The sequence below is a fragment of the Ochlerotatus camptorhynchus genome, unplaced genomic scaffold, assembly GCF_037179485.1.
Source record: "Ochlerotatus camptorhynchus isolate MF236.1 unplaced genomic scaffold, CSIRO-AGI_Acam_v1.1 ptg000067l, whole genome shotgun sequence".
Classification (NCBI taxonomy): Eukaryota; Metazoa; Arthropoda; class Insecta; order Diptera; family Culicidae; genus Ochlerotatus; species Ochlerotatus camptorhynchus.
In genome coordinates this window covers 391,509-411,443 of record NW_027040557.1, presented here as the reverse complement: position 1 = coordinate 411,443, position 19,935 = coordinate 391,509, and the positions used below count along the sequence as shown (strand labels likewise).

Here is a 19,935-nt window from a genome sequence, read left to right as displayed (position 1 = left end):
ATGAGAATCTAGAGTTGAAATATTATAACCTGATGATGAAAGTAGTATCAGCACCACACTTGCCAGAATGTCACAAGATGAAAGAAAAATCATCAGACGATATATTCAATTCCGCTTACGAGTAAGCCGGCAAATTTTTCCTCGAGACAAACGACATGACAGCAAATCTATGGCCATATGAATGACAATATTTTAAATATACACAATTGATTGAAGTTTCACTAGATTTTAACGCTTAATGAAAGAAAGATTGAATTAAAACCGGCATGGAACAACAAAAACATGTTTGTAGCATTTTTCTTTATTTTCCATTTTAAGTTACCTATTCGAAAATGTTAAATCTGGATAACAATGCTTCCCCCTTACCGAACCATCGAATCTTACATGTTCGTTTGGCTGCACTTTTTGACAGCTCGTTTGGCTGCATAAAACAAATCTTCGCAAGTCTTTGTATAAAGTGTTTTTAGGAAAAACCAATAACCCCTCATTTTATCTGTCAAACTTTCATAGTGAATCAAAACAAACATTGTGTAGTACTAGAATTTCGACTAGAATGGGGTACGTTAATCGTTTGCTTGGGATCAATACGCTAGTCAAGTAGTGAGCCAATTTAAAATCGTTAGTTTCGTATTGATTGTTGATATAACGTTGTACCACAGACAAACAGACATAACACTCGCAAGTTGTTCATCGAACAAGCATTTAACGGTCAATTTAAAAGTATCGTAGTTGGTAGTACCACCACCTGTGGCGCGCATAGTCAATTCTCTTGCGTTTGACGTTTACACACTACCGCCATCTGTTCAGCGTACTACCCACCACAGTGTACTCAACAGATGGCGGTAATCTTTTTGCGACGATGTTTTACAGTGAGAAATATTCAATGTGTTATGTCTGTTTGTCTGTGGTTGTACGATGTACATCGATTTTGCGGACAAAATTACATCCATTGATGTAATATTGTATCTGTTTTTTGCTATATATTACATCATTATTTCATACATCAGCTTGAATTACATTGATCGATATTTCATTTTTTTGCTGTGTATGTGCGTTACACATGGCTTTTTTGTGTACACATATTAAGTATGTGTCCGACACATAAACATCATTTGTTGATCACATTGCAAAAAAATCATGTGTGGGACACATAAAGACTAGAGTCGGTGTATAATGAGTCACGCCAAGAGTGAAGCCAAGTCTACCTATTGAACTGTCAAACCGGCTACCTATCGTGCAAAGTAAACAAACATTACGATGCTATGAAAGGTCCACGAAATGTATTGCAATAAAGTATAAAATATAATCGAAGAAATGATCATAATCACGCAGTGAGCATTAAAATGTCATGGGATACGTTTGGTAATGATCAGTAATGAGAATTTCTGCTATTTTTATAAGATAATATGACAAAATCACTGATGTAATGATTTACTACAGCCGCTATTTTTTTTCTCTCGCTAGAAGTCATTTGAAGTTGATGTAAAAGTGCTCTGTTGCCAAGTGAAAAGAAAGGGAATCTTTCGAAAACCGTGATGCGAGTTCAACTGTTTTTCTCTTGGCGTGACTCATTATACACCGACTCTAATAAAGACAATCTTTGGAATTTTATCACTGTAACGTCGTTAAGCAAAATAACCAATACAATTGTATTAGGCCGAGCTTCAAGATTGAAGTTAAGTGTCCTTTTAAAATGTGTATGGTTATTTTTCTTAACGACGTGTTCGGGTATCATCCAAACAATTTGAGGAGTAGTTCTATCATTTTAGTTATCGTTCGTTTATTGTTTGTTTTATTAGGGTATGTAAATCAGGTTGTAATTAACGGACTTAATAAAAAAAAAACACCGTACCCGAACAATAATCCAAATGATAGCACTATTCGATAAATGGTTTGGATGATATCCTGAACACGTCGTTAAGCAAAATAACTATACTACACAGCAAAAAAAAATGTAATTTCGATCAATGTAATTCAAGCTGATGTATGAAATAATGATGTAATAGCAAAAAGCAGATACAATATTACATCAATGGATGTAATTTTGTTCGCAAAATCGATGTAGATCGTACGTTATATTACACAACCGATGGATTGACCTGGTTGCAGCAGTTTGGAGTAATATTCAACAACTTTTTTTTCTGTGTAATATCTCGACTAATATATTATTAGGGGACGTGGTTTTACTTTAATCCATTAATGGGCTATTGTCTGTTAGCGTGTAGCGAGAGTCAGATTTTTTTCGATTTTTTTGACTGCGAAGTGTTTCTGTTTTCTGCTGTTCCCTTTGTATTCCGGCTGCCTGGGCTGTGCACATCGCGCACATGCCATTTCGTAAACAAACGTACTGCGAACAAAACGTGTCGTGGAAATAAATTGTAATTGCGATTTTGTATTAATGAAAAATTCTTCCAAAATGCCGGCTGTGGCCAAACATAGTAGGACAAAGCCTAAAAAAGCAAAACAAGTTTCCAAAAAGCCATTAATTCTATCCAATCGGGTAAGTACCATGAACCATGTAGTCGAACAGTGATGGCATAGTATAACCTCCAATCTGAATCTTCTCTTCCAGAATAACAAACGTTCCCCCAAGAAACCGACCGGCGAACGTAACGAAAAAGGTATAATCTACGTAAAGCATCTTCCGCATGGATTTTTTGAAAGCCAGCTGAGAACTTTCTTCTGCCAGTTTGGCGATGTAATCCGCGTACATGTGGCTCGTTCGAAGAAAACCCTTCGCAGTCGTGGATATGCGTACGTTGAATTCCGTTACCGAGAGGTGGCACAGATTGCTTCCGAAACAATGAATAACTATTTGATGTTTGGTAAGCTACTGAAGACGGGACTATTGCCAGCTGGCGCCAAGCGAATTCCGCGCAAGTACGAGAAAGCTTATGATGCCAATGGTAACGAAACAACCACGTACAAACTTTGGCTGAAAAAAGAAGTGGCCAAAAGCAATGCACGGGTTACAAGGACGAAAGTGGTCAACCGTAATCTGCGTGCGCTAGGTAAACTCAAGAAGTTGAAAACGAAATATGCTGAACTGGGAGTTGAGTACAACGTCGACGAAGTCGTTCCGGATTTTGGTGAGGATGATTTAAAGGTTCCAGAGCATGATGCTGAAGAGGCCGAAAACCAGGCGAAGAAGGATAAGAAGAAGGCCAAACAGCAGCATAAGTTAGAAAAGATGGACACAAGTGTTCTGAGCGCAGGTACTGATGAAATGAGTGCGGATTCTTCCGATGATGACGATGAAGATGCCAGCTTTCTTCCTTTGGAATCTACAGACTGGGACGTTGCTACGACCAATAATGAGGACAGCGGTGATGAGGATAACAATCAAGAAAATCAACCAAACGGAAAACAAACTAAATTTGCTGCACTAGAGCTTGCCAACAAAACCAAGGCTCGTCTCGATAAAGAAAAGAAAAGGTCTCAAAAAAGTCAACGACCACTGGTACTGAGGCCTCCTAGTTCAACGGATACCTCCCCGGAAAAACCAGTATCGAAGAAAAAGCCAATAAAATCAGCAGACGAATCCCTTTCTCAAACAGAACCGGAATCGAGTCCGGAGAAAGTGATGAAAGGACGTAAGAACAAACCTTCGGCACATACCAGCACTAAAGGCAAAAAAGTCGCTGGTAGCGGCGGAGTGACGAAGAAACCGAAGAGTAAGAAGGAAAAAACGAAGGTACAAAAGAATGCGACTAGTCCTGTGAAAGGTGCCGCGAAAGCTTTGTTAAAAGATCCAAGTGTTAAACAAATTAAAGCAAAGGATATTAAGAAGAAGAAGAAGAAGAATTAATTTAAGTTTAATCTATAATGTATTTTTTGATGTCGACTATGTAGGGTTGTCGCAAATGGTTTTGTTGAAATACCCCAGTGTAATGGATACCCAATGGATGTCAATAAGTGATTAATGTAAGTTTAATAAATAATGTATTTTTTTGCTTATCAGATTATGTAGATTGTTTCTCCTTAGATGAGTTTGAAGAACTAGTTTTAATACGTTTCCATTTCATCCTACGATTTTGAAACCACACTTTGACCTGCCGTTCGCTGAGATACAAGGCGACAGCAATTTCGTACCGTCTCAGGCGGGTCAGGTAGTTGGAGTGGGCAAATTCTGCTTCTAGTGCCTTTACCTTAAAAAGATAAGTTTTTATGAAGTATTTTACTCTTCCGAAACAGAAATGAAACGTTACCTGAGTCTTAGTGAAAGCCGTTCGTTCCTTCCGATTGCTTCCGCTCGTGTTTCTGGTGGTAGTTTTGGTTGGAGTCCCTATCGGTGTGATGACGCCATCCATATCGGTGGAATTATGGTTATGTTTCTCGATGGTTGCATCTATGGAAGACGTTCGACAGTGAGCGTTCATAATGTCGTAAGACGTAAGAAGAAATTGTTTACGTTTAGTAAATTGGCCCTTATGAAAGAGGAATGTTTTAAATAATTGAATCAACGTTTACATTGTACAATTTTGAGCGGATTTATAATGTATTCTCTGTTTTGTGATTAGCGAGACATCCCAAGCAATACATATGTTCTATAACAGTTTATATAACTTTTTATAACTGGTTTTGGGTGTATAGAAGTTTACTCAACATAATTCTTTGAATATGAGTTACTTGGGACAGTTCAACATTTTTCCTAATATTTGAAGTTCTACGATTTTGTCAATAAGTGTCATTTTTTTTCAAATTCAGAAAAGTATGCATTTATGGTTCTCAAATAAAAACAAGTGTAACATTAGTAATGTTAGAAGAAAGTCATGTGCATCACACCATCCTTGCACCCAGTCACCGAGCAAAGGACTGCACCGGCAGCAAAACAAGTTAACTATTTCCCGCCCACGGTTACTCTGGACCACCATGCCTGATTTTTGTAAAAATATTATATACAAGTCTGTTTTTATTAAATCTTTTTAAAGAGATTTTTAGCCATGGCCTAGTTCATATCCGATATAATATAATCTGTACTAGTTCTTCTATTATCGAAAAAAAATCCAGGCCAATATCTCAATCTCAAGACACTCGAGAGATACTGGTTTTTAAAATTGATTATACCAAAACCCTTAGTTGAATGAAGCGCACCATATTTTCATATAAAAGATACGTGATGTGATTGATTATTTAAATTTTTGTATTTGCAAATCGGGTTTTAAATCTCAATTTAATTGATTACAATGAAAACAACCTAACACAACAAACTATTAAATCGCACTATTTTTTGTGGAATTCACCTAATATTGTCGGACATGAAAATCACGTATCTTTTAAAGTAGCCAGCATATTGTAAACAGGGCGTCAGCAACTACCAGCATGAGACTTCAGGAATAACTGAAACTCGCGCTAGTTAGTTGAACTTTCTTTTTATTCTTTATTTTAGAGATTTTTAGCCGAAGGCTAGTTCATCTCTTAAGTTGGTTGAGCTGGTGAATCACGTAGCAATGATGAAAATTAAATTAAATTTAAATAAATAAGTTCATTTAACTCTTTCCCGTCTATGGTTACTCTGGAGCATGGCCCTTTTTAACATTGTAAGCTATAACTTTCTGAAATAACTACCGATTTTTGTAAAACATATTATAACATAGTCTGTACTAGTTCTTCTAATATCGGAAGAAAATCTAGGCCAATACATCAAGACACTCCAGAGATACAGGTTTCAAAAACTGATTATTGCCAAAGCACTCTGGGCGTGAAAGGGTTAACTAAGAGCAGTTGATCGCTTCAAAATACTGTTTAAGGCAGGCGCAAGGAAATCCAGATTGTTTTATTTTTCGTTGTAAAAATTGCGTTGTTACGCGTTATGGGTAGGGGTTAGGGATATGACGATTTAGCACGCATTAGCCATGTCGGTGTTCTCCATGAAAAATGTAAACATCGAGAAATCATCGAGAGAAGTCATTGTTTACAAAAGCTGTTACGCCCTAATTCCAGCTCTATCAAGACTATATATAGATCAGGACGCGGCTGGAACGAAAATATTACAGCAGCTGCCAAAGCCATTATTGGGCTTAGCTAGCAGATTAAATAATAACACCGGAATTATTTGATTTTATTAAAAGTAAACTGAATTGATAAACACAAGTGTACCAACAAGTGTACAGTTTGAACGAACAAACGATAGCAAGTAAAATGGGCGATCGCAGTAGACGGTGCGATCGCATAGAAAAGCGTCTCTCATTTTTTATACGTGCTATTATATATAAAAAAAACTACAAGGGACAGCCCAATGGTGTTGTACGTAATGGTGACGTAGGACTACGTGGTCTTATATAATAAATATTATTTTTTAACTGCAGCAGGAGCTTGTGTAGAAATATGAATTTGAGTGGGGTTTTCTCTGTTTATACTCTTTAGTATGACGCACTTGACATAGATGGCCCACAACGACTCACGATGAGCTACTGATTCCGATCAATAGCGGTGCGGCTTCTTCCTCCTTCTATGGATGCTCATATGCGCTGCAGCTCGCTGCATGCAGGTAGCCTTTTGTTGTGTGCTGGAGAACACCACCACTCACAACGCGGTGATTGAATAAACACCGTTTGGTGAGACCAGATAGAATTCATTTTTAAAATCTGTGTTAGGGAAATTGCTTTTCGCAGGTAATCAGTGATAATTTTAATAATCATAGCAACAGTTGCACATTCGTCCAATTTTCAATAGTGAAATTTTGAAAAATGATAAAATCTTAAATTTAACGGATGCGTAGAAATATATCTGATCGATTGGTGATAAAATAATTGAAATTGGTCCAGGGGCGGCTGAGTTATTAACGTTCAAAATCTTTCATAATTTTGTTACATGTTCCATTTTTGGTTTTCACAAAGTGTACCCCCATATAGAAATCACAGACGTAGTCCTACGTCAAAAAAAAAATATATACGTGCTTTCGCTTTCACAGCACACAAACAAGCTTTGAGCTGCTGGGTTCGGCCGTTTGGGAGTTCGGCAATTGTTGCCTCCCATCCCAATAGACATGACGTCAAAATCGTTATCGGAGGTCTCAATGCTCAGGTTGGCCAGGAGGAAGAATTCGGGCCGGTTATCGGAATGTTCAGTGTACTGTACACCAGCTTCAGTGTACACAAGCGACATCAGGACCTATCACGGTACAAATCACTACCTTGTGATGGCAACAATGCGCTAAAGACTTTCCGTTGAAAACAACATTCGATACCGACGCCCACCATGGTACAATCTCAATCTCCAGAAACGCGTAAGTTCTACAAGAAACTCAACGCATCCCGCAAAGGCTTTATGCCACGAGCTGAAATGTGTCGGGATTGGGATGGAGGTATCTTGACGGATGAACGTGAGGTGATGAAAATGTGGAAGCGATGAACACCTAAATGGCGCAGAGATGGAGAACCACGACAGCAGGAGGAATGGCTTCATAGGTACGGTGGACGAGGGAGACATGCCAACTCCCATGATAAGTGAAATTAACCCTTTGTCTGTACCTCTAAAATAAAGCAAAGTTAACGGATATTAAATAAAATTCGAAATATGTTTCAACTAAGAGGCAGGCATATTAAGAAGACTTTGGCATGCATTATACAGGTATTCCACTAAGACGCCCACATTCATCAGGATGCAAAAATGTTAGAGAAAACAAAATCATTTTGATGAATAATCAAGATTGCAAAAATTTCCTGGGGTCATATTGATTGGCGAGGCATCATGTTACTGTGTATTGTTCTCAAAGTTCTGTGCAAAGTTATCCTGAATCGGATACAGGAGAAGATCGACGCGACTCTCCGACGGCAGCATTCAGGATTCCGTGTGGACCATTGTCACGCTCCGCATCATACTGGAGCAGGTCAATGAATTCCAAGAGTCCCTTTATTTGGTATTCATTGACTACAAAAAAGCTTTCGACCGTCTCAATCACGAGAATCTGTGGGGCGCCCTGAGACGCAAGGGAGTCCCGGATAAAATCGTCAACCTCATCGAAGCGCAGTATGTGGCTTTCACTTGCAGAGTTCTGCATAACGGAGCCTTGTCCGACCCTATCCGGGTAGTCGCTGGTGTGAGACAAGGATGTATACTATCACCGCTACTGTTTCTCATCGTAATCGACGAGATCATGGTAGGTTCAATTGACCGTGTACCGAACCGTGGGCTGTTTTGGCCGAGGGGGGCGACACATCTAAATCTCAAGTTTAGATGCTCAACAAATCTCACACTAGCGAATCAATCTTCGAAAAATATTCTTTCATTTGTCGCATCTATTGCATCGCTCATCATCTTTTTGCAGGAAATCTTCAGAATCGTCATCAATCTTCTTTCTATCTACTCAGCGTGCGCGCATGTAGCCACAGCTAAACACAATCTTTTTTGCATCGTAGATAGAGTCGTCCCCCTCGGCTTTGGCAGCCTATCACCATGGAGCATCTCAAGGACTTCGATTTGGCTGATGTTGTTGCTCTACTAGCACAACGGCGCTCTGATATGCAGAGTAACAACAAGACCAAATCGTTGGATATCAACACGGGCAACCCTTCCAACTTTACGGTAGCGGGGTAAGCAGTGGAGAAGGTCAAAAGTATCCAATATCTTGGCAGCCAAATAGCGTCGGACGGCGGGACCAAGAGCGACATAGGTGCACGAATCAAGAAGGCTAGGGCTGCCTTTGCGAGTTTACGAAACATATGGAGATCCAACCAGATAAGTCAACGCATCAAAATCCGAATTTTCAACTCGAACGTGAAATCTGTGTTGTGATACGCCAGCGAGACGTGGTGTTTATCAGCGGAGAACACTCAAAAGCTGCAGGTCTTCATCAACCGATGCCTGCGGTATATAATTCGTGCCTGGTGGCCTCACAACTGGATCTCGAATGCCGAGCTCCATCGTCGAGGTCATCAGAAGCCGATAGCAACAGAAATTCGAGAGCGAAAGTGGAGGTGGGTCGGCCACACACTTCGACGGGGCGGAAACGAAATCTGCAAGCAAGCGCTGGATTGGAATCCGGCAGGACATCGCAGCAGAGGCAGACCCAGGGGCTCATGGCGGTGGAGCCTCAATAAGGAAATTAAGCAAGTCGATAGGAATCTGACCTGGGCCCAGGTCAAGGCAAAAGCGACCAGCCGCCCAGGATGGAAGTCTTTCACGTTGGCCCTTTGCACCGCTGGTGGTGCACAGGACCCTTAAGTATATTGACCCCGTGATACAGACCTAGGAGGGAGAAGCAGACTAAAAAAATATGAACGTCAAAAGGAGCCAGAATCAAGCTCTCACGAACCGTCATTATGGGAGCCAAGCAGTTTGATGATGCTTTTCTTACAGTTGAACAAGAATACACAAGGTGGAATTAGAATCTTGCGCAATGTAATTTATGACAAACGGTCGTTTCCCGAGGGGGACGACTCTATCTACGATGCAGAAAAGATTGTGTTTTGCTGTGGTTAGCTGCACGCAAGCTGAGTAGATAGAAAGAAGATTGATGACGATTCTGAAGATTTCCTGTGAAAATATGATGCGCGATGCGCGAAATGAAAGAAGATTTTTCGTAGATGGATTTGCTAGTGTGAGATTTTTCGAGCATCTAGAATTGAGATTTAGATGTGCCGTCCCCCTCGTCGTTTCCTGCTATCTTATTCGATGGGACATCGTTTTTTGAATTCATCCATTTAATATACTCAAATCAATATTGAAAGATACCATTAACCAAGGCTTTTGTCAAAATATTTAGTAGCATAATTAAATACAAAACAGAAAAGTACATTTTCTCACTGCATACTGGACAATCTCAAACAATCACTACACGCTCACAGCAAAATAGGCTATTTTGTTACGCCTATTTTGATTTGATTTCAATGGCAAAAAATTTCATGACAAGTAGAACAAGCATTTTACAATGAATTCCGTGTGTGCTATCTGCTTCTCCCTCCCAGATACAGACAAAGGGTTAAGGATGCAGTTTCATAACAACAAGGCAGCTGGGAAGGATCATATCGGAGCACATTTTATTATCCTAATGGGCACGGATAAGTTGGTTACATTGCTTATAATCGCATATCAGTCCCATATGAATTTTAGTCAATTTACTAACTAACTAATTAAGATAACTACGCTATCGAATATCAATTGACATCTACTTTCATATTATGTGATAAATCTACGGATTTTGATCGTGAAAAAAGTCTGCATATCAGTCTCATCCTTAAATTCAATCATTCAGAGGTAAAGTACAATTCTGCTTTTCGAGTTGCCATATTTTTCGCTAATATAACAAAACATGCAAGATTCAATGTAACTGATTCAAACTAGAGTCGGTGTATAATGAGTCACGCCAAGAGTGAAGCCAAGTCTGAACTGTCAAACCGGCTACCTATCGTGCAAAGTAAACTAACATTACGATGCTATGAAAGGTCCATGAAAGGTATTGCAATAAAATATAAAATATAATCGAAGAAATGATCATGAACACGCAGTGAGCATTAAATTGTCATGGGATACGTTTGGCAACGATCAGTTATGAGAATTTCTACTATTTTTTTGTTAAGATGATTGGACAAAATCACTGATATAATGATTTACAACAGCCGCTATTTTTTTTTGCTCGCTAGAAGTCATTTGAAGTTGATGTAGCAGTCCTCTGTTGCCAAGAGAAATGAAACTGTTTTTCTTTTGGCGTGACTCATTATACACCGACTCTAATTCAAACTATAAAAAATACTTACTATGATTTTTCAAATATTTACATAGGAATCGTACTTTGTAGCTTCGACTTTCATTTCCTCATTGCCTACACACACAAAACGAAAATTGTATCAGTTAAAATATTAACCTTTCAATTTAAAAGTTTGTTACTTGAACTATGAAAATATTTGAAACAACAAGGTTATTTTCAATTCAAAATAGATGTTTTGATTATAACTTGTAGTTTTAAAAGTTCAGATTTTCAAATCAAAAATTGTTTTACTGTCAAAACAACTTCTTCGGGGGTAGGTTTCTACTCGTTTCTGGTTAGTTTTTGAATAATACCTTGTTCAGACTACAGAGTTATAACATCACCGACAAACCGACATGAAACTAAAACTTAACTCTTGATCGAGAATCCATAACGGCGGATTCAAATGTGCAGCGATCCCATCTGTCAAAACCGTAGAAATTTGTTATTTAGCTAAACATAATTTCCCCGGAATAGATTAGACACGAACCAACTCAAACATTTAGTATGTGTGTTCGTAGCTAGTATACACATTTTTCGCGAACACGACGGCAGATGTCAGTTTTGTGCTTTGATCAGAAATTTGATGATACTTTGTATGATCATTCATGTTGGTTTGTCAGTGATATCATTTAATAGTGCTATCTTGATGGTGGTTTCTGTGTTGCAATTATTTGAAAACCGTTATTACAAGTTATAACTCTCCAGTCTGCATAAAAATAAAAACGCGCAAAACGAGAATTGAAAAGCTTGCTTTATTAATTTCTAATCGACTAGTTTTCAAAACAAATCCCTGCTGCATTCACCGGATCATCCGTGAGCTAGACCAGCTGAAAATATAAATGAAATACGGCGATACCACAGGATGAATATGGTAAGTATATCTACGATAATGCCTTGTTCAGACTACAGAGTTTTTTACGATAACAGAATCGCTTTCTTTTCGGAAATTTCAGCATCAGTCAAAAGTAAGATCATCGTTCCGGATTGGGCCACACCGGACTCTGAGCCAGATGGTTGAAACAGTAGCACCACAGTTTAAGGTTGAAGCAGGGAGAGTGGATTGCATGGACGGCTCAACGGATGCTGACGAGGATGGCGGACAATTCCACAATTCAATATTTTAAATTGTTTTTTGTTAGTTTATATACATACATATATACATATATACGTTAAAATCAAAACAATGAACTTTATGTTTAAAAAGAAATAAAATTTAACTACGCTCCCATTTTGAAATAAGATAAAATTTATTTTGATCTAACCTACTCTTAATTTGACAGTTCTACAATTTCATTTCAAAAGTAGAAACTTTTAATTTGACCATTAATAAAATTTAATCATAAAAGTTGTGACTTTTAAAATCAAAGGATTTAGCATTTTTATTTTTACTGTTCATGTTTTTTGCAATTGAAAGTTTCTGACTTTCTACCGAAAAAAAAACCAATGCAAACTTTTAAATCTACCAACGATTTTTTAATTCTATTAACATATAATTGTAAGCAAATCTTACATCCCCCGTGTTAGTGAGAATTTTCGGTTTCGGATGCAGCCGAAGGAACTCGATCTTCAGAGCGTGTCCAGTTTGTGAACAGCGTAAAGCTGGAAATATATTTGCATTAGCTTTAAGGTTATTAAAGTAAAGAAACAAGCTTACAATTCGTGTTTCCTCCTTTTTTCCTGCACCTCTGATTCCCTAACCTCAATTCCACTAGAGTAACAAACTCACTGCTAGAAATTGTAATATAATTGGTTTGTTTGTTTGTAATTCAATTCTGACCTGTAAATTACCGTTTAGTTATCAAAGTTTGAAGATTTAGAGCAATAGAAACGCAAATAATAATGAATATGCTGTAAATTAAACTTTTGTCTCCCTAGCGTGTTTACACTGTATCCGTCCGTTTTCGTGTACCGCTAACTGCCAAGGTTAATTTAAATATCGAGGTGCGTTCGAGGTACCCAGTGGGCTTAACACCCCGGTTGGGTGTAGATACAGATAACAGCGCCAACGCGCACTAATACCTATGCATGTGCGAACCCACATCACTAAATGAACAGTACAGCGCAATCAAAACAACTATTGACCTTATTCAACTTCGGCAGCTTCCGTTTGCGTTTGCCCGACGACATTTTGACAAATACCTTCCGACGTTATAAAATTGAAGCAATTATTATTCCAACGCAATTGTTGAATAGAATGCATGCTACGTTAGCCATGGAAGTCGGTATATTTTATTACGCTTGTTTAGCAATGATACGATGCATTTCCAGTGTAACTTTTTGAAAAGATAAGTTTTGAATAGAATTATATATTAAAACTAATTTTTTGCAGGTGAGCAGTTTTGATTTCGCCATGGGCATTTAACTATTTATAGCTCGCAAGGCTAAGTCTCTAATAAATCAAAACAAAATATAGACTTTTCATCAACTCTGTTGAAGGATTGATTGCTAAATTGAAAAAAAAAATAATAATTTGTCAGTCTATACAGGGTGGTCAATCTGAAACAGGGTGATAGAAGACCATGCAAAAAAATGTTCTACACAGTACCTCAATTCCTGCTTATATAGGAAATATTCAGGTTTTAATGGTTGTGACTGCCCTACCTTTGAAGCATCCTGGCAGAAATTCCCAACCACTTAGCGATCTAGAACAATTTGTCAAAATTAGCTATCTATCCATTGAGCAGCTTAAACCAAGCAATCTGGAACATTTTTGCATAATGCAATGTTAAGTAACATTTTTGCTATCTGCTAACCATACCAAGTTATAAGCACATGAACATTAGCAGTTCTTCTCAATTCTCAAGGGGGAAAAAATTTTCGTGTGAATCGACAAAAACTGCTTATGTTCAGATGTTCTTTTTTAAACCCTAATTAGTAGTAGTCACATAGTCACTATGAACGGAGTTTTGATTACTTGGTCAAGTCAAGAGAAATACACACTTAGAAATAACTAATTTTACACGTGACGGAATCCATTTTGGACATTAAAGATGAGACGTAAGCAAACATGTCATGTAATAATATCAAGCGCTCCGAGACTGAAAAGTTCGTTGCTTGACGAAAAGTACGTTTGATTGAGCATATAGCTCAATCGCGTCTGTTATGACTCAAATTTATGTCAAAATTGACGCTCGTATACTCTCAGAGCACCTAAATTTACACGAATTTTTCTAAGTGTGTAGCTTGTTTAGTGTTTGATCGAAAATTAACCTTTTTATATTATATGTAATATAATATAAAATGTTTGTATCCTTTTATAACTAGGAAATCTAAACTTTGTCTGAAGAACAAACTTGATCTGTGGGAGTACACTTTGATTTTTCAAAAAAATGCATTTTTTTGGCTTAAAATGTTCCTTGGGATGTATACTTTAATTTAGAAAAGACTCCAAGTCCACCAAAATATTCCTTACCGCTTTACGAAGCGATTTCCTAAAACATGTACCGGCGGGCTGAGAGAGCATTTGAGCATTTAAACGCGTTTATCTCGAAACGGGGTTTTTCAAACTGGCGTGGGAAATAACTCTAACCAGTTATCATCAAATTTGGAGATCGCCTAGGTTTTCTTGTTCAAAATTAAATTCTGCTTAGAAATACGTATCCACATTTTCGATTTTGTCAAGAATTGATTTTTAATCCACGATTTTGTAAGCATTTTTAGGGTGAAAAATGGACTTTTTTTCCTAAGGCCACAACTTTTGAAAAAATTAATTTAAAAAAAATCGGAATACGTATTTCTAACCCAAATTTCATTATCAGGATTTTTGTTCGATTTATGTTCCAGGATCACATGGAAAGGAGTATTTTCCCACGCCGTTTTCCGACTTCCGCGCGAGGACACCCGCGCGACCTGGTGCACCGGCCACGGGGAGACGCCAATCGAGTTCAAAAAATAAAAATTGTAGTTCGAAGGATGACTAATATAACATATTTGCCCTCCCTTAGTGTTTTATTGCTTAAAAAAATTAACGAAAATGCCTTACTTTTTGGACGTTCAAAGTGGGGGATAGTACTAAAATAAAAATTACAAAATATTTAAAAATCCTTTTGACGACCACTTTTTCTGCAAATCTGTCATATAATCTTAGTTGTTAGGTTGAGGTGCATTTGAAATCTCTCAGATTAACAAGTAAGAAAAATTCTACGAGGTAAAAATTCAATTGACCGTTATCCGTAAGGAATCAATGAAATCGATTTATTTTTATTTTCTATCATTAAATGGGATTAACAGAGCTAAGTCTGTACAAGTTCGGAATAAATTTTCTCTTTATTTAATTTTCCACAGATGTTAAACTTTTACCGAACAGTTTCGCAATTCAAAAACCCAGGAAAACCTTAAGGAGGAGGCTCTGTAGCTTAGTGGTTACCTTTTCGGCTTCCTTAGCAGAAGGTCGGGAGTTCAATCATTATGCCTTATCTACACTAGATTTAAAAAAAAAAAAAAACAGTCTGCTGCGTTTTTTAACGGATCGCATTACATATCACAGTGAATCCTGATCTAAAAAGAACCCAACCCCCAACCCAACTATCCTTCCCGTGACAATTGTGGAAGATGCAGAGGTAATCTAGGTCTCTAAGTAAGAATGATTGTCGAACTAATAATCATGCTTTCCCTCCCCAAAGACCGTGAGGACGTGGCCGGCGTCGGTACTGATCTATAAATAGAATGAATCAGTGAACTTGTACATTAAAGACGGAAATCTTATTCCAAGTTCCATCTATGCTGTTCTCTGTGCAATTTCACTAGCTCTGAACTACGAAAAAAACCCAGTAAAACCTTACTGACTGGATTAGTGTATAGGCAACACAATAGCTCAAAATCATTATTTACTGATAAGCAAAAGCTAGATAAAGGAGATCTAGTTTTGATTCAATATTCTATTTTATCTAGATCCATTGTTTTCCTCAAAAATATCCATAATTGTTATGAATAAATGTATATGTACCTTTTGGTGAAATGGATTCGTTACCATCGGTTGCACTGCGTCCTACACTCAAATGATCGATGCCACTGTTTGGGTCTTCCAAATATCCTGTGTCATCCGTAGCTTCCGGTTTACTACACTGGGATGCACTGTGGTCACTTATTTTGTTTGAGTATATGTCATTGGGCGTGGGAGCAACATTAAACATGGCATCGAAGCCATCATAAGAACATGAATTATTTCCACTTATAACGGTCGATTCTTGAAAGCTATTGGTACCATAATTGCACACATCCAGTTCACCACTGTTTGGTTGTTGGACACAATGAGGTTCGTAAGAATACTGGGAGGTTGTCTGGACTGCTGGATATCGATGATCTTCGGATGAGCTGATGAAAGGCTGTGATTCTGCATATCCCGGAGAAGCTTGCGACGTGTAATTTTTAATCCAATAGTTGGGACACAAATCTCCACCATGGTAGGGCACACTTTTCACACAATAAACATTATGATAGAGGCTTCCGACTCGATCAAAACTGCCGGATGTTGCACAGGTGTCGTAATAAGATCCATCTGTTTGGCTTCCTTCCAGAGGAATACCATTCGATTGATATTCCGGTGGTGTGGCGGGAACGTAATGATCACGTGTTTCCATTTTGCAAAAAGGTGTAAACATTGTTTTATGAAAATATATGTATGCACACTACAGTTAACAGTACGACTGGTTTTGTCCAAGTGAAACAAACGAATAGCAAAAAGTATGCTCTATGGATGCTGATCGCATCTGTTCGATCGGAGTCAACAAAGAGCAAGCAATGCCAAAGCATACCATCCAGAGCAGATGGTTCAACCAATCAGCAACGAGCACGGATTCGAGTAGGCGTTTCTATTCCGTTGCTTACTGTGATCTCGAGCACATGAGCAGGATTTTTTCTCTATGCTGAAAATCAGAAGCACTTTTGATGATGGATTAATTTATCGTTGCTTGAAATTTCCGCAGAAACGTTTGCTCTTTTATGGAACCCGGCCCCTTTGCTGCTGTCCGAAGAGGAAACATTATATAAGATTGTGGATTTATTTGAATTTTATAATGGCCGCAATTTGGCTACTCCGGACTCGATAATTATCATATTAATTAGCAATCTTTATTTCTTTGTACTCGAACATGCAATCGATGGGGACGTCGGAAATAATGATGATGCTATTTTAAGGAGGGTACCATACATTGCTCGGCCAAATGGGACGCATCAGGGATGTTATTCTCTCTTCATTTTTTAACACTGTCAGCACTCCCGTTGCATGTGTTTAGCCTTGTTGTGATTGTCGTATTCGGTTACAGCGTTTGTGGAATAACATTAGGCGTTATATTGATATTTTCCTGTTTGTTCGGTTCGGTGACAGTGTTTCTCTTTATCGTTTTGTCAATCAGTTTTAATTAAGTGTTTACAAATAGGAATTTCTTTTATTGCATATTTTTCAAAACATTTTATTTTTTTCTATAATTTGAAAGACGAAAATTGATTGATTGATTGATTTATCTTTATAAGGGAGGCTTTCAGCCTGGGCCTGGTTCGCCTCCAAGTAAGACGAAAATGTCAAGATACAACTGCTCGACAAAAGGCCATCAAAACTGAACCTTTTGTTTCCATCTTGAAAAAAAAAAAAGACTTGATGATGCAGATTTTGAAATTTTGCAAGGTCATACCTCGTTTAAATTTTAAAATGCTTCTATTTCTCAATTAAACTTTTATAAATTTGTTCAATGATTTAACGGGGGATAAAAACTCAAGAACTGCTCAATTGGCTTATTATATTAAATATTTAATTATTTTATAAATATTCGATGAAAATTGTTCAAATAGGTAGATTTACCCTACAGTAACACTCAAATTAATTAAATGCATTTTTTTTGATGCAAAAAGATGATACATCATCTACACTTTTTCAAGATAGCCGGCTTTAGAGGCCTAATCACAGACAAACAGACATAGCTCTTTAAATATTTTTTTATTAAAAATATCTTCACGGGACATCTTGCAAGCTATTCGTGGAAAAAAGATTGCTTCAAATCTCAAATGATGTTGCATACAAGTTCAATAGAATTTATAGAAACGTCAAAGTGACCGGGGATTCAAGAAACTAATAATAATTAAATTGAACGTTAAATGCGTGTACGGGATTGAGGAGCAAGAGTTTTGTCTGTTTTTCTGTTTGAATGTGATTAAATATTGACGGCAATCGAGTTCCCTTCCGAAAGAAGACGTGACAAGCAGGGTTGCTTCCACTCACTTGCTATAAAAAAATATATTTCGGAATTATGCAATCATTAGGTGTTATAATGCTATGTTGTACTTGTAAGTAACAAGAAGAGGGTGTAAAGTATGTGTTTGACTCATAAAACCTATTCATTTCGCTTTGAGAGCGTCACAATCAGCGATCTTATGATTCGTGAGCGTTCACTCAGAGTGAGCGCTCACGAGTCGTAAAATCGCTGATTGTGACACACTGAAAGCAATATTGACAGATTTTATGTGTTAAACATATACTTTATGACCTCTTCTTGAAACTTACAAGTACTAATTAGCATTATACTATATAATGATTTCATAATTCAGAAAAAAACATTTTTTTATAGCAAGTGAGTAGAAGTAACCCTGGTGACAAGAGATTTTTGAGTGCCCAGGACCACATTTGGCACATCCGGCCATTTTTCTCGTACCCCGAGTAAGTGGCCAGTTCTTGTCTAGGGCAAAAACCCATCATGCGAACCATCAAATTACATGCGAACTCTTAAACAACCTCATTGATGGTTGCATTAAAAACCCAGGACAACATTGGCCACCACCTGTTCCGGATACCACCTGGGAAGTGGCTCAAAATTTGATTTAGTAAGAAGGGTCAGATCTGACCATAGATGAATGAATTTAGGTATTTCCTAAATAATCTGACAAATGCTTAAGGCAAGTTGAGATTAGATTCAGATTGTGGATAGGCCATTAGAGCAAACTTCTTGAAGTGCAATAATGAACATAGAAATTTGTTTGAAATCCTGAACTTAAATAATTTAAAATTCTCACACTTTTTAATTTAATTATTATTAATTTATTTGGTATGGCTCAACCGAATTAACTTTACAGAGCCGAGGATTCTTGTTCACTATACAATACATCTTAAAACTATAGTCAAAAGGTACAACACAATAAATATTTTATCTTCCGCTATCCAATAAGCCTCCTCTACCAGAACGGGAGCCGCATCCAGTGGCAGATTCTCCAACGAGGGTCAGAGCGCTTCCATTGTAGCAAAGGACGCAAAACGTGGTCAGCACTCACACATTCATCACGAAACGGTTGCTTTGCAAAGTCGACGACGCATCGACTGAAAAAACTGCTGATGAAGAACAATGAGAAGAACCACACAATGGTTGCTGCCAAGTAAACAGACGATCGCGTGACACACATTAAGAGTGGCCTACTTTTGTCAACAGCCGAGTGAACACTAAATTCTCACACTTAGGCTAGAGGAAATTTCTTTGACTTAGACAAGATTTTCCCTAGAAATTATTTTCAAAATTCCAAAATTACAGACATGAAAAAATAAGTTGAGTATATGATTATATGAATAAAAACAAAATTAAAATCATTTGGGGTGGTTAATTTTCCCGGAAAGTTTCTGTTGAAGTTTTCGGATTTTCACGTACTTTGAAACCACCGTATACAAAAAATGTAGTATAGTAAATTATCTCGGCAATCCATAAAAAATATAATCTGAAAAATGAATTCCGCGAACATTTTTACGATCGAGGAATATCGCAAAGAAAACCAGAGAACTGAAAATTATCACTCATAAATATTTTTCGTGCTTGAAAATTTCTTATCTTTCACTGGTTTTTTCGTTTTTGAGCTAGTACCGAAAAACTAACGACCATAGGAAAGCTATGAAAATGATCGTGTTCTTTTTTGTTTTATGATTCTCTTAAGGCCGGCTCACAATAGATACGTTTTCAGGTTTTTTTTTGACAGTTAGCCATGCATCATCTGTCAAAAAACCCGAAAACGTATGCATTGTGCGCCGGCCTTTAGAGTGGCGTGTTACCAGCCATGGATACCACTCTGAAAGTTTCACCAGTGAAAGGTAAAAAATGTCAAACAAGAAATTTTAATTTGACAAAAATTAAAATAAACTAATATTAATTAGGTATCTACTCAGAAAATTGTTTTCTTGTTTGTCTTTACAATTTTACTCCACCGTGAATTTTTCGTTGACAGTTTTTAAAAGATTTGTTTATGGATTACTGAGATAATATTCTTATCATTTCACG

General features: G+C 37.5%; 2 protein-coding genes across 2 annotated transcripts; one reads left to right on the top strand and one right to left on the bottom strand.

Moving 5' to 3' along the window:
• The first annotated feature begins 2,328 nt into the window (after window positions 1–2,328).
• Window positions 2,329–3,893, top strand: LOC135697116 (MKI67 FHA domain-interacting nucleolar phosphoprotein). The gene is made up of 2 exons (XM_065216703.1): window positions 2,329–2,500; window positions 2,573–3,893. Exons 1-2 carry the CDS (start codon window positions 2,399–2,401, stop codon window positions 3,806–3,808), a joined length of 1,338 nt encoding a protein of 445 aa, XP_065072775.1. The 5' UTR covers window positions 2,329–2,398; the 3' UTR covers window positions 3,809–3,893.
• Window positions 3,894–3,897: 4 nt separating this feature from the next.
• Window positions 3,898–16,310, bottom strand: LOC135697094 (homeobox protein Hox-B5b-like). Its single transcript, XM_065216682.1, has 3 exons — window positions 15,636–16,310; window positions 4,209–4,348; window positions 3,898–4,148 (listed from the first exon to the last, which is right to left on the bottom strand). Exons 1-3 carry the CDS (start codon window positions 16,288–16,290, stop codon window positions 3,963–3,965), a joined length of 981 nt encoding a protein of 326 aa, XP_065072754.1. The 5' UTR covers window positions 16,291–16,310; the 3' UTR covers window positions 3,898–3,962.
• Window positions 16,311–19,935: the final 3,625 nt, after the last annotated feature.

Bases quoted from the DNA above. Each gene is read 5' to 3' on its own strand.
- LOC135697116 (XM_065216703.1), top strand. From the start codon at position 2,399: ATGAAAAATTCTTCCAAAATGCCGGCTGTGGCCAAACATAGTAGGACA. The intron at 2,501-2,572 runs GTAAGTACCATG...CTTCTCTTCCAG, and splicing joins CATTAATTCTATCCAATCGG to AATAACAAACGTTCCCCCAA.
- LOC135697094 (XM_065216682.1), bottom strand. From the start codon at position 16,290: ATGTTTACACCTTTTTGCAAAATGGAAACACGTGATCATTACGTTCCC. The intron at 4,349-15,635 runs GTACATATACAT...CGTCTTCCATAG, and splicing joins CGAATCCATTTCACCAAAAG to ATGCAACCATCGAGAAACAT. The intron at 4,149-4,208 runs GTAACGTTTCAT...TATCTTTTTAAG, and splicing joins CGGCTTTCACTAAGACTCAG to GTAAAGGCACTAGAAGCAGA.